Here is a 16,016-nt window from a genome sequence, read left to right as displayed (position 1 = left end):
TTGTCTACCTTTAAATTTAACTTCCACACGACATGTCTAAAATCACAAGGTTAAAAAATATTTAGTATATATTTTTAGTTTAAGATCATAAAAAAATAAAAAAACATTGAACAAACAGAAAAGAGATAACTTTACATCTCAAAAATAAATAAATAAACAAAAATTAAGCTTCCAATTTATTTTTGACTTTAGCGGCGGGACAAAAATGAGAGAAAACCCTTGGAACAGTTGCACTTATTTTTAACTTACAAAAATAATCTAACAATTTGCTTATTTTAAATTAGAGGAAGAATCATATGTATTTTCACTTTTTATTCGATGATAAACTTAATTCTTCATTTTAACCAAATTCCAATTAAGTTGGCTAGATTTGTTGGTAGAATTAATTAGAGATTAAAATAAATAGAAAAATGGTAAAAAAACAAAAGTAATCCCCTTACTTAGAATAAGAACAACAGCGAAATGTCTATTTTCTTTTTTAATTCAAATTAAAATTTAATTAATTTAAATTTAATTCAATTATTTAAAAATCTTTCTAATTTTTTAAAGCGAAATGTCTATTTCCTTTTTAATCCAAATAATCTCGATACATCATATTTCTTTTAATAATATTTTACATAGTCATTTTATAGAAATGTCAAATAATGGAAAGAATAAAAGAAAATTTAATAAAAAAGATTCATACGTGCCTGCAAATTGTATACATTCATTCGGCCAAAAAAGCGTGGGCTTTGTAGATAAGTTTGTTACAGTCAATAAAATCACATCGTCATCGTACTACATTCTAGCTTCTTTGTCGCTGACTAGCTCCATTCTATATCTGTTTACCAAATCATCCTTATGCAATACATTATATTTATTCATATCTTAATAATAAATATAATGTATTATTAATTCTCTTTTCTCCCAAATCTTCTCATTACTGGTAAACCTCTTCCTCTTATTACTCTCTTTCTTTTTTTTCTCATCAAAAAAAGCAAGAAAACATGTCAAAGAAAAGTGCGTATGACAATTCATGGGCTGATCAATGGGACTACAATAGAGGAGAATCATATACCAAAGAGAACAAAAAAGGTAATTTCTCCGCGGTTGGCGTCGGAGTGGCAAAGAAAGTTGGAGAAAAAACAAAGGCAGTGGCTTCAACTAGCATGAAGAAGATGAAAGAAGGTACTTCATCTGGATTTCAGTGGATCAAAGAGAAGTACCAAAAAACTGCCCAAAAGAATTGATCATTTTGATATTTTCTTTTTTTATTATTATTTGCATCATCTGTACATGATTGATGATATACATAGATTTCATACGGAGACTATATATTCATTTTACTGGCATGTATTGGTGGTTTAAATAAATTTGAGATGATTTAATTTATTGTTAAACCAAATTTCTTCGTTCTTTTTTTATTAATATCAGTTTGATCTTATTGTAGGTAATACGTATGAATTTAATTATTTTTTTTTATAATAATAATTCTAGCTTGAAGTGAAAAGCTCTTAATCGATTAGAGAGATGATTCATGAACACGCACGATACTTAGGTTATTTTTGAATAGTTAGCTATGGAGATCACGTTTGATGAGAATGTTCACTGACTAAATACTAACAGCGACTTTCTTGCAATTTAATCAACCATGTTTTCTTACACTATGTTTGAATCATTGTATCCATTGTATTGTATGGTATCGTTGTTATACCTACAATGTTTGTTTTGATTGTTTCTTAAAATGTATTATACTGTATGTGTAAAAAATTTCGTTGTTACGTAACAATTAAAATGTCTATTTTATGGAACAGCCAATTTAGTGTGTTCCCCTTGTTACTTAATTCTTTTTTCAAATACTTTTACATAATATTCTCAAAATACTATTTTACTCTTTACCTTAATTATTTAAATATAGTCAAACCTCCTATACTAGAATAATTAAGGATATTTTAGTAAATTTATAAATTACAATACAATACACAATACAGTCATTCATTATGAAACAATACATTACAGTACTAAAACGATTCAACATTATACCATTGTATTGTATGGTATCGTTGTTATACCTACAATGTTTATTTTGATTGTTACTTAAAATGTATTGTACTGTATGTATAAAAAATTTCGTTGTTACGTTGTCTATTTTATGGAACAGCCAATTTAGTGTGTTCCCCTTGTTACTTAATTCTTTTTTCAAATATTTTTACATAATATTCTCAAAATACTATTTTACTCTTTACCTTAATTATTTAAATATAGTCAAACCTCCTATACTAGAATAATTAAGAATATTTTAGTAAATTTATAAATTACAATACAATACACAATACAGTCATTCATTATGAAACAATACATTACAGTACTAAAACAATTCAACATTATATGTACCATACAATATAATATAATACAATACGTTATGAAAAAATGGATAATAATAATCCAAAATAAAGTGTTAGTTCGTTCACTAGGCCCAAATTGAAAAACAGTTTGTCACAATATTGTAAATGGGCTTTACTCAAACAAAACTGTATCGCCCATTTCGTCACTTTTTACTCACTATTTGAATTTTGAAATTTCAGATTCTAAGTGAAATTTTATCTCTTTCTAAATTTTATTTTTCAGGATTTTAAGTAAATATAAGAATAACTGAAAAATATCCCTGACCATGAAAAATTTAAATAACATTATAATATATTCATATATTAAATTTATGATGACATGATTTAATTTTTTTTTAAAAAAAAATTCAAATCATAGATAGATATATTAAAACGATGAATTTTTTTTTTTTTTTAAAAAAAGGTAATATAAAAGTCTCTTTCCATTTCACCGTCCAGTCCATGATGTGAAATCTGGAAAATGATGGCAAATTATAGGTAGAAGCTTCGGTCACGGTTTTCCTTTATTTGTTGGTCCATTAAAGATACACTATCTTTCTTTTTTGTCTCTTTATTTAATTTATTTTCTTTGTTTTAGTTTTTTAATATAATTTCTTTTTTTTAAAAAAAATGTGTATACTCTTTATTATAATCTTGGGTTCTTTTTTTCATTTCTTGTTTATTCATGCTAAGAAAAATATTGTTTTTGCAAAAAAAAAAAAATCACAAACAAATGCCGTTTCAGCATTTACCACAAGGTGTTAATCTCGTGAATATAATACTTGCCATAAAAAAATCTTATTAAATACTATATGATGAGAGTATTATTCGGAATACCATAAGATGACAGATTTAGCTTCCCCAAATCTATTATTAATTAATTAATTATATATTACTACTCTATTAGCTTGGATATTGATGCTAATCACGTGTGTCGACCTACCAATCACTATATTAATTGTGTGTCATATAGAGTATAGAATATCACACATAATCACTTGGAATATTTTCTTCACGTGGTAGTTGGCACATAAGTATTTATCATTTGTCAAATCAAATCATCTCAAGATACAATTCTGGCCACGTAAATTGAGTTGTTAATAAAAAGACAAGAATCATGGTCAAGCCTAATGTGATTTTATTATTAAGATATTCATGAACATTAAATAATTAAAATTATTTGTTTGTAAATATTAAAAAATATATGATTGAATAAAAATAAATTCGATATTAAGATATGAAATATTTTAGTTCTCTAGTGATGGTGGAGATGGTTTGTAGTGGTGACATAGTGATAATGGTTAATGTTAGTGGCTACTGGCGAATAATAGTGATAATGAAGGTGGTTGGTGTTGTAGCAACTGATGGTTGATAGTGATATTAAGAGAATGTAAGGTGTTAGACGATGTATTTGTGATAGTTTTTTATCGGATGACCCCGAAGGGACATATTTGTGGTAGTTACGTTGATTACAATATTAATTGTGATGGTGGAGTTGATTGGTAGTAAGATTAACCACAATGTGATAGTGAGTGATAGTGGCATGATGAAGGTGGCGGTAATGGTAGTAGCCATGATGACATGGTAAAAAGTGCTTGTCAATGATGATTATGATGATAAAGGTCAAAGGTGATTGGTGAGACGGCAATAATAAATGACAATTGGTGAACATGAGATGGTAATAATAGTTGACAATGATAAAAATTAATAATTGTTGATGCATCCATGGTGAATATTATCGTAAAGAAAATATCTTTTAATGATATTTAAAATTATAAGGATAAAAACTTATTCAAAGTACTTAAAATAGCTATTATGGAAACAAATAAATAAGGCTGGAAAGTCAAATCCAAATGATTAAGTATAATTTATGAATAATCTATTACTATTATAGATGTAAAAGATTTTGTTGATTATTCATTAACTTAATAGTCTTTTTAAATTTAAAATTGATAGAAGAAGATATGGAAAGATAAGCAAATCAGCAAGATCAGCCAGAAATATCATTGAAATTATATATGTATTAATACATATATAATTAGGAAAAGGTGATGGAAAGTGGAGAAAGATAAAATTATATAAATGGGAAATTTTTTCTTTTATGAAGTTAGAATTAGATATATTCTAACTAGGACTTAGGAGATGAAAGAGTGTATTTTATTTAAAATTTATGAAGATGGAAAAAAACACGTTTGAAACACTTCTTTAATTAAATTTAAAATTTATGGTCACACTTTTCGGATTAAAAACTAAATAAAATGCATATCTAACATTGATTTTTTAAATATAAGGGTAAAAATATATTTTGAAAAATACTTCTGTCTAGTAATTATTGTACACTATTGATTTGTGTTTCATAAGAAAGTATAAATAATAGATGTAATATTACTATATTATCCTTTGACTTTATTAAATTTAATGTTTTGAAAAATGTATTAGATAGAAAATAATAGTATCATTTTGGTTCACACGGGATCTAACTTCCCGATTTGCTTGAGTCGTCTTGAACTTGAGAGTTACAGCTTGAGCTTGAGTGGTCATGGCTTGAGCCAAACTTAGGAAAGCCGACGAGTAGCCACTGGCCAAGTATTACTTTTAGTTAATTTCATGAGTTATCTCTTGTGTTTAAGTCTTCCGCCTAATAAGTGAGCCAGTAAATTAACTCGTAAATTTTTAAATTTAGATAATTATTTTTAATATAGTGAACAATTATAATTAGATGAAGAAATAATAAATATTTCTCGTGGCCAAGCGACTTCTAGTTCTAACTAAGGGCATCTCCAACCCAATCATCTATTTTACTCTTCAAATATAGAGTTCTTTATTTTTCAGACAACCAACTCCAACCTAATTCTCTATTTTACTCTCTAAAAAAGAATATATTTCTCTCTCCTTAATATTATATTATTATTTGTATTTTATTCTTATTTTCTTATTTCATAATCTTTATTTTTTTCTCAAATAATTACCTTATATAATTTTTACTGTGATATAAAATTATATTTTATCTTAAATTTTTAAATAACATAAATTGCAAGAAAAATATTAATACATAAATCAGGGGAGCAAATTCAAATAAAAACTGACATACAATTACATAAACACTCAATTTCAAAGTCATTACGTTACTCTTATAAATGCTCTATAATGCATTACGGAGATAAAATGAGCATTTTTGTCCTTAATTTGTTTATGTCTAGCTAAAAATTATTCAAATCGGAGATTTTCATCTACCACCACTTCTATAGTTAGAGTTGGAGCCTCTACGACATCTTGAATTGGTGCATGGAGAAACTATTAGTGATCCAAATGTTTGTGATTACATGCAACAAGAACAACAACGAATACTTGAAAAAAGAAATCAACAATCACAACTGCAATCGCAACAACTTTCGGAATCATATTCTATTTTTTTCCGAATAGTGCTAGATCTGGAACGACCTACCGGATTACTAAATTATTATTGTGATCAATTACTTATTATGTTATCTATTATATTTTATCTCGTCTTTAAATTATTATGTTACGTACTGTATTGTTGTCTTGTATTTAAAATATATGTTATGTATTGTATTATTGTCTTGTATTTAAATTATCATATCATGTATTATATTTTTAATAAATTTTTCATCTCGTCATTTTTATTTTTTGTATTCTTTAAAATGAAAATTTATAATAAAATAAATTTTATTATTGATGAAAATTAGAAAAAAAATTAAATACAATTAATTTGAAATTGAAGTAGTATATATTAAAAAAAAATTAGAATATTATATTACATTTAAAAAAGAATTATGAATATTAGATATTTAATTAATAAAATTATATATAAAATAATATGTTAGTTAAAAAGTAATAGAAATAATAATATAATAATAAAAAAGTAAAATAGAGAATGTGAATAGTAATTCTCAAAATTTGGAGAACTGTTATTTACCTTTCTATAAATAAAGAATAAAGGGTGATTCGAAGATGGGTTGAAGAAAACATTCTCTATTTTACTTTCCAAATATAAAAAATGAAAAGTAAAATAAAGATGATCAAAGATGGTTTAAGCGCTTCATTTTGCCAGCCAAAAATCGAAATAATATAAACACACAACACAATAAACCCTTAATTTTCCAGTATAAAAAAATAAACTAAGTAGGCCCTGTTGAGCCACAAATATATTTGGGAAAACTTTATAAATTAGTATTTGGTCATATAATTATTATTACTTTGACATATATATACGGCAAACATTTCAAGTTTATAAAAAAAGTTGAAATTTGGCCCCATTAGGATGTTTTTTAAAATTACCCCAAACTTTTGTACTGATTTTTTATAATACCCAGCATTTATAGTGTTGAACTAAATTTTATTTCTAGGTTGTTGCACAAATTTATATTTTTCATGCAATTTTTCCGAGCTTGTTATTCTTAGTAACTTTCAATTATAAGGTAACACTAAATGATTAGAAATTTTGGTTAGAAATTTAAAAAGTCTATCATATTCTTTTATTTTAAAATAAATCAATCTTTTTTTATTTTTAAATTAAAAAATATCAAAGTTAAAAGGATAAAAACATCAAAAAGATAAAATAACATAGTGTGAAATATGTTATTTACTGTTTTGATCAAACAGATTTTTCCTAAGTATTAATAGTAGTTTTTCGTATAAATACCAAATTAATGACACTTCTTTTTTCAAATTCATATTTATTATGTTTAATGTCATGACTTTTTATGAAATATTTTCATAATTTTGACTTACGAATATTTTTAATAATTTTTAAAAAATTATGAATATCAATAAATTTTATTAAAAAAAGTCAAAATGCCTACTACAAATCATAATAAGTTGTAATTTAAAATATTTAAATATGTACCGCATAAATTAAAAAATAAAATAATATATCTTGTTTCACAAAATTGCATAAAAAATATTATAAATTACAGTAATTAATAACTTTCAAATTTGAATAATTTCTCAAGTTTTATTTGTATTATTTAAAATTAAATAAAAAATAATACTTCATTTTTTTCAATTTATGTGACACATTTTATTTTCGAGAGTTTAAGTTTGACCGAGAATTTTCTTATGAAATCTTTAATTTTTAAAATAAATTTCTAAATTTTTGAACTACATAAAAAGGTACTACAAGTCACAATAATTGACAATTCAAATTATTTAAAAGATTTATAATAAAACAGACTTATCTAAATTTTAAAAATTTAAAATATGTCACATAAATTAAGATAAGAGAGTCCCATATAATATATCTAAAAAGATTTTTAACCAAACAATAAGACTTTATCTAAAAATAATTTATTAAAAATATTTAAAATACTATTGTCAAACACCCTCGATTAAAATTTATACTGTAAAAAAAACAACTCAGCAAAGTTACAATAAAACACGTGTTTTACTAATTTTGTAAAGAATATAGTTGTTGGAGGGTTCCAATATATAGGCCGACACATTCTAACGTAGACCGACTATTATTGCCCAAACGCTACTTAAGACTTACCAATCTTAGATATAAGATTTAAAAATAACATATATAAAAATAGAATAATAGTATGTAAAAGTTATAATATTAGTTTGATAGTTACTTGTCCTTTAATTTCTGTCATCATTTATTTTTTTGTACTTCAATTATTATTTACATACGTATATGATAATTTTTGTATATATTACATTTCTTTAGTTGATTTTGAATAATTTTTTCATGAGTAAAAAATATATTATAAACTTTTCCATATAACTATACGTATATCGTAAACTTCTCCGTATAACTATCTTGAGTTAGACGTAATCTATTTGTGTGAGATCATACGGCTTTATGTTATTTTTATGTTGTAAATATTGTTTTAAAAAAATATGTAAACAGTGGCTGGATTATATAGCGAGTGTACATGCGCGTGTGGATGCAAGCGAGTGGTCGGATTATATGACGGTCTTATCAAACTTTGGCTATAAAGTAGGAATGAGCACTACATTTTCTCGACTGATATCAGTAACATTTAGCACACACTTTGACAAAATACTGAAAGTGAAGTGATCAAGGGTAGAGCCATGGCGATTCCTAATATACGGATCCCTTGTCGGCAGTTGTTCATCGACGGTGAATGGAGAGAACCCCTCAGGAAGAACCGGTTACCCATCATCAATCCGGCCAATGAAGAAATTATCGGTATTTGAAATTTTATAGGTTTAATTTCAAAGATCTCTTGCAATTTAGTGGACAAGTTTTGAAATGATGTTAGAAATTGTGAAGATTTGTGTGTGTTTTATGGTTGCAACTGGAATATGTTCTAGAATAACCTTCAAATTATCTTTTCCGCAAGATTTGAGCAATTATGTTGCAAATTAATGAGTTCTTGTTTGATCCGGTTGTAAATTTTTCATCTTCTTGGATTTTCAGGGTATATTCCCGCAGCTACAGAGGAGGATGTAGATATGGCCGTCAAAGCTGCACGGAGTGCGCTTCGTCGAGATGACTGGGGTTCTACTACTGGAGCACAGCGTGCCAAATATCTTCGTGCTATTGCTGCTAAGGTTGGTGTGTTCAGTTTGGTAACTTTTCCATATTGTTATTAGGTGGACCACCTAGGTTTGACTTTCAGGTTTGCTAACTTACGGATGCTTCGGTGGAATCTCTCATCTGAGTTGTTGACTTGCATTTTCTTGATTGCTTATTAACCTAAGGAAGTGTTAATTTCACATCTTCCAAGACTATACTATAGTGTCATCTCATGAGATCGGTTAACCTGATTTTTGTAGATAGCCAGCCCTATAGTTACATCAAGATCGCTCAAGCTGTACTTGATCCCAGAAAAAAAAAAAGAAGAGATCCCTCAAATTGTGTCCTTCAGCTAACATCAGCAATTTACATCTAATTGAGTAGCACCTGCACAGATTATTCTGTTTGAATAATAATAAATTATTTCTCTTCTATTTACTATTCTTAAGAAAAATAATTACACTGCTTCTCTACTAACTGAACTGCATTATGATAATGCCAGTTTTTCGCTATCTTTCACCTTTGACTCTGAATATCATGGCTAGATAGCAGATCCAGTTTGATTGGATTATGTTGTAGTGTATTAACAGTTCTGCGTGTGTATAGCATTTACCTTGATTCTTGGTGTTTGAGTGTCAGGCTGATAGTGATATTTTTACTATTCATGATTATTTATTTATGCTTTTAATGATTCAGTTGCTGTTGTTTACATTTACTGTAGGTACTGGAGAAAAAGCCTGAACTGGCTACACTTGAGACTATCGATAATGGAAAACCCTGGTTCGAGGCTGCCTCGGATATAGTAAGTTCTTGCTTAATAGGATAAACATAGGATAATTTATTGCAAAGTACTTCATTCTACTTATGTGCTCTTTCTTATCTTCCAGGATGATGTCGTAGCGTGTTTTGAGTACTATGCAGATCTAGCTGAAGCTTTGGATTCAAAAAAGCAGACTGAAGTTAAACTTCATTTGGATTCATTCAAGACCCATGTTTTAAGAGAACCTCTTGGTGTTGTGGGGTTGATTACTCCATGGTACACCACTTAATTTTAATGATTTATGCTCTTCTTATCTCTTTCAACCCACTTTGAAATATGGTATTCTTCTCTTTTCAAACCAAGATGATATTATTTTTAGGCGACCAACTTCTCTATCGTACATACAGTTACTGTATATGTGGCCGCTCTATCTGGTTATGAGCTATTAAGGAAAATGAAGAGACTGTTCGAATGAGCTAAACTTTGAGCTATATGATTAATTGAGATAGCCTCTTGAACAACCAAAAAATTAGAGAAACGAAAACAGTTTGCAAGTGTAGTTCATTAAACTAGTTATCGACTAGTTCAGCGGTGTCTTTAATTGACAAAGTTGGATGCCATCCTAACACGAGCATCGGGAATGATAATCAAGTGGACTTGTGAGAACTTTATTTATTGGATAGTGACAACATACACATTTCAAGTTCTGAAAAAGGTGAAATGTCATTGAGATGAAAGCCTTAGGAACTCTGATTTCTAGGAATCTAAGTTATTTAGACGCCTTCAAAAAAGTTTAAAGAAATTAGATGAAAAAATAGGAAGAGACTCGAGGGGGTGTAGGAAATTGTAGAGTTCTCCTGAATATTTCTTTGTTTTTTGGCCTCAAATGAATTGCATCTTCAAGGCAATTGGGAATACTTGTGGAAGTCAAGAGTGTTGACAAACCGGGGGTGGGGGATAGTTTTCAAGAGATTCTTTTTTTTCTCTTTCCTTACTTTTACCATTTACTCTGGTTAGTGAACAAACCGCTGCATTTGCCGTTTCAAAGATCCCTAAAAAGATTAGCTTTTTTGGTTATGATTTAGGGAGAGTGGAAATCAATCTCTTGGAGCATTGTGAATTTCATTGGATTTTTCGTGTTTCGTATGAGAGAAAAGATTTAGATGATTGATTTATGAGCTTTTGTTTCATAATGAAGGAATTATCCTCTTTTGATGACCACATGGAAAGTCGCTCCTGCCTTAGCAGCTGGTTGTGCAGCAATACTTAAGCCATCAGAACTAGCATCTATGTGAGTCCTCATCTGGTTTTCTTCATTATCCTTATTAATGGTCCATATGATTTACATTTTTTTTTTTGCAACTTCAGTACCTCTTTGGAGTTGGGTGAAATCTGTAGAGAGGTGGGTCTTCCTCCTGGTGCACTTAGCATACTAACGGGATTGGGACATGAAGCTGGTTCTCCTTTGGTATCACATCCTGATGTTGATAAGGTTCGCTTTGTTTCTTTTAGGTGTATTTGTGCTTGCTTAAATTTAATACTATGTAATTTCATGTGATGAATGCATCTTTACTTCTTTGGGGTGAGCAGATTGCATTTACAGGAAGTGGCCCAACTGGGGTCAAGATCATGACCGCTGCAGCTCAACTTGTTAAAGTATGTTCACATCTGAATAATGATTTAGGTTCCTATTGGCAAAACTGATATGCTGGTGGATTCAGCTCACTAAGCCTCTTTACGTCATTTGCAGCCGGTTACTCTTGAGCTTGGTGGAAAAAGTCCAATAGTTGTGTTTGATGACATTCATGACCTTGATACAGGTTTGCTCTTTTAGTCCTATTTGATAATTCCCTTCTTAGCAAAACTGATAAGGGTATATTATCTATACCCGACATATCTGGAATTTCCTATCACATACTTAGCAAAACTGATAATTTTGGAAAAGAAGGAACTTCATCATTTCAACATCCTTATATTTTGGAGGAACATTATCAATATAAAAAAGAAGGAAAAGAAAGAATAGGGAAAATCCAGCTATTGAAATTTAACAGGTGACTAGCACATTACAGATCAATGCTCTAACCTTTGAGTTATGAGTAAATGCGTGATAATCGCCTAAACTGTTGGAATACGAGTCTTAATACTACTTTCTATGCCCTCATACATTTCATAGTCACCTTTGCGTTGCATTTAAGAAATTAATATAGCTCTTGAGCTTAAGTGTCCTCATTGTCTACACAGCTGTTGAGTGGACTCTTTTTGGCTGCTTTTGGACAAATGGTCAAATTTGCAGTGCGACATCACGTCTTATAATACAGGTACTAGCTTAAATATTGGGGAAGGCCCATGTATTTAGTTAGTTTTCAGTTTTATGGTTATCTTGGTTCTTTGACTCCACACTGTTTACCACTATCTAGAAAATACTGAATATACTATTGGCAACTAGCAATTCCTTAAGAATACAAGACGATTCTGGGGGTGATGTGTATCCTAAATAGCAGATAATTGGTTTTTCTCGTAACACTATATCAAGGTCGCTCTGTTTTTTTATGGTTGTTCATAATGAAGTTTCTTCAGGTTTAAGATTATGTAAAACTTGATTGCTCCTTAGGGTTGGTAGTTCACTGATGGTACCTGAGCCAAACATAGTATCAGTTTGTGAAAGTTGGAACAGAAAGGGGATCATCCTAATTTCTAATGGATGACTGAGCGCAATGTGCATCTAGTACTATACCTTGATAAACCAGACAAACCAGACAATACTTTATCAAATAGAAGGATAAAACATCCTGCTTCCTTTTTCTTATGCTACAAGATTAGATTGTGAAATTTAGTCCCCATTTGGACATAGATTAGTTTGGCCTTAGAAAATCTATTTTTTCTTAACTGAAAACCAAGGGCTCTGTAACAGATAAATGTAAGATTTTAGAAGTTTCTGAGGAAAAATATAAAAAGAAAGTAAACAAAAGGCAAGGTCTTTTCTGCTCAGTTCACTTTCCTTATTAAAAAAAAAGAAGCATGGTCTTGCGAGCTATTGCATAGGAGCGGGGTTTTTACCCAGTGCGCACCCAGAGGATAGCGGCTGCAGGTTTCGCTTGTCATAAAAAAAAAAGAAGAGTAGGACAATCTACTCTCAGAGAGGGTGAGACTCCTAGTTTTTCTTTGTTTTTTTAAATGCCACCTTATTATAACATCCTTCTATATAGTTGTTACTGTTTTGCTATTCGTTGTCACGTTTCTCCCTACCACATGTTTTTTCGTTTTATGACTACTTTGATTTGCTTAAGCTGAGGGTCTTTCGGGAACAACCTCTCTACTTCGGAGAGGTAGTGGTAAGGACTACGTACACTCTACCCTCTCCAGACCCCACTTTGTGGGGTTTCACTGGGTATGTTCTTGTTGTTCCCACCCTTGTATAACACTGAAAATAATACTATTTCAGAGTCCCTTTGATGTATCCTTTGATGATATCTCCCTTTCTAGTATCGTCAAACACTAGAGCTCTTTGTGAAAACAAATTATGAATTTGCAGGAAACAATTGCTCCACAATTTTTGGCCAGGCTTCTTGAGTGGACAAAAAACATCAAAATCTCAGATCCCTTGGAAGAAGACTGCAAGCTTGGTCCTGTCATTAGTCGTGGACAGGTAAAGACATTTTGGCAATAAACTAGTAGAAGATGTTCTGCTTTAACTGTATTATAAAGTGCTTGGAGACAATGTTATGTGGTGCCTTAAATAGATGCAACTGTAGGGTAAAATTTATGTTTGTTCCCTGCTTAAAGCGACTTCTGTGCGGAAGTGCCCTCCTGATGAGATATAGTCAACAGGATAAGTTTTGGGGATATGGAACATAAAGTCACAACGGCCTGTTTAGACTATTTGCAGTTTGAAAATTGCCAAATAGCTATCCGATGGTCTTTTTTCTGGTGTGATATCACTAGTTCTGCTGCAGAAGAGATAAAATAACCAGTCGGCATTGATGACCTTGCAAAAATAGCCGTTGAAATGGGTTGGTTTGAACATAGTTTCACAAGGCCAAGAAATATTTAGAAACATATCTCTGATGAAAAAAAAAAATTCTTAAAGATTTTACATGTACAGGTGAGACAAATCTTCTGGCTGAAACTTTGATGTTTGCTACTCCTTGATTCAATGATCATATTTAAATGTTGCGAGAACATAAAGTGTTCTCCTTGTTTAATGTCATCTCTAATTTATCAAGATGCAAGGGACTTCTGTCTGAGAAATTACTAATTCTTCCTCTATGAACTTCTATAGTTAATATTGTTAATTTGAAGTTCAATTCACACCCTTGTTACTTATCCTATTCATACCTAAAAAATCTGATTAGCTCTGTTCATAATTGCACTACTTTGGGTTTGAAATTTAGATGTTTGGTGTTCATCCCATCTAAAGTTCATGGTAGAACTTAACATTAGAAAGTAATTGAGTACTGCCTATATTAATGGTGGTCAATGCTGTATAATTTTCATCTGCTTACCCTAGTTAGTCAATGTTATTATTAAAGAACTATTGATGTGAGATATCATTTCTTTCAGAATTATTAGAATTTAGAACTTAATCTTTGATGTAAGAATGAAAATACAGAGAATTCATGTTACTTGCTAAAATAAAGAGATAGTGATTCATGTATTTCAAAGAGTTAATTGGTCTTCTTGTCCAAAATATTGTCAATTAAACCTCTGCTGAAGGAAGGGAAGTCACTTTAACAACACCTTAAAGTAAATAGGAGGTTGACTTAATTCTAAGAAGGAATTTGAGGAGAAACGATAGTAGAATCGACATGGGAAGGTCTGTGTAGTTGTGAAAAAGCTCAAGAATAGGGAAAGAAATGATCATAATTCACATTAGTTTAGAATTCTTTGAATATACTGGAACTTTCTCATCACTGGGCAAAGCAACAACATTTAAAAATGACATGGATATTGGCTTTCAATTTGTGTCTAGTTTGTTTTTTTTCTTGTTATCATGTTTATCTGCTGGGATTCTTTTTTCGTCTAAGCAGACTTATGGGCAATTCTTATATGTTGACTGTTTGTTTTACCTTTCAGTATGAGAAGATCTTGAAGTTCATCTCTACAGCCAAAGATGAAGGTGCAACCATTCTTTATGGTGGTGACCGACCTGAGGTAAGGAACACTTCTGGGTGAAAGTATGCAGGTGCTGTATTTATCAGTATGTTGGAACATGACTCGATTCTTCACTGGATTTCAGCACTTAAAGAAAGGATATTACATTCAACCAACAATCATAACTGATGTTGATACGTCCATGGAGATCTGGAAAGAGGAGGTATTTGGACCTGTTCTTTGTGTCAAAACATTTAAAACTGAAGAGGAAGCCATTGAACTAGCAAATGATACCAAGTGAGTTGGCTAGACTTAAGATACATGATTCTATTATTTCACAAACATTCCTTTTTCTAATTTACGCTTTTTTCTTTGTTAGGTTTGGTTTGGGTGCTGCTATTTTGTCAAAAGATCTTGAAAGATGTGAACGTTTCACAAAGGTGAGAGTAGTTCCTCAATTGCGAAAAACATCTTTTATCCATACCCAAAGGCACTGCTTCTTGCAAAGCCAGGGATGACCTCTTAGTAATTGGACTTTGCAGGCTTTTCAGTCGGGGATTGTCTGGATCAACTGCTCGCAGCCATGCTTTTGGCAACCACCATGGGGGGGTAAGAAGCGTAGTGGTTTTGGACGTGAGCTTGGGGAATGGTAAGCACTCATTGGTTGATTTTTAGTTCCATGTTGAATAACATCTAAGTGACTTAGCAATTACCTCACTTTCCCTTCATCCATCTTGTGTCTTTCTGCTACCTAAAATTCTCTTTCTTGAATTAGCTATGTTGTGTAAAAGCAACCCAGTATAAAGGGAAAACCTGTGGTTGTATTTCCACACTTGGAAGAGTATTTAGATGGAGAATCTTGCAAGCTGTACAGCTGATTAGTGATATATTGCTCTTTCTTCTTTCTCGCAGGAGTCTCGAGAACTACCTAAACATTAAACAGGTGACTCAGTATGTGACTCCGGACGAACCATGGGCTTTTTACAAGTCTCCTTCAAAGCTGTGAAACTTTCAAGTGGTCAAGGATTATGTGAATGATGAAACTTGGATCTGATGTAGAACTAGCGTTGGTTGTTATTATCAACTCTAATAATCTGTTTGAAGGGACAAAATGTGGGCTACATTTTTTTTTTTACTGATATTGCGTTCTTCTGTTTATTTCATCTTTAAGAGCAAGGTGTCAATCTTGGATTCATCATATTCACTAATTGCACGTTACATGCAAAATTTCATGGGAGAAAGGTTTAGCAAGTAATATTAACTACATAAAATTCATCTTATGCAATGTACCCATCAG

At 30.5% G+C, this 16,016-nt stretch overlaps 1 protein-coding gene across 1 annotated transcript; it reads left to right on the top strand.

Moving 5' to 3' along the window:
• Window positions 1-8,307: 8,307 nt before the first annotated feature.
• Window positions 8,308-15,919, top strand: LOC107014316 (betaine aldehyde dehydrogenase, chloroplastic). The gene is made up of 15 exons (XM_015214172.1): window positions 8,308-8,538; window positions 8,770-8,903; window positions 9,590-9,670; window positions 9,756-9,904; window positions 10,827-10,919; window positions 10,997-11,120; window positions 11,219-11,284; window positions 11,379-11,448; window positions 11,870-11,946; window positions 13,161-13,274; window positions 14,702-14,779; window positions 14,865-15,016; window positions 15,099-15,159; window positions 15,262-15,368; window positions 15,632-15,919. Exons 1-15 carry the CDS (start codon window positions 8,421-8,423, stop codon window positions 15,723-15,725), a joined length of 1,518 nt encoding a protein of 505 aa, XP_015069658.1. The 5' UTR covers window positions 8,308-8,420; the 3' UTR covers window positions 15,726-15,919.
• The last annotated feature ends 97 nt before the right edge of the window (window positions 15,920-16,016 follow it).

This window comes from Solanum pennellii, chromosome 3, assembly GCF_001406875.1.
Source record: "Solanum pennellii chromosome 3, SPENNV200".
Classification (NCBI taxonomy): Eukaryota; Viridiplantae; Streptophyta; class Magnoliopsida; order Solanales; family Solanaceae; genus Solanum; species Solanum pennellii.
Note: the sequence above shows the minus strand (reverse complement) of the source record. Positions and strands in the feature narration are given on the sequence as shown.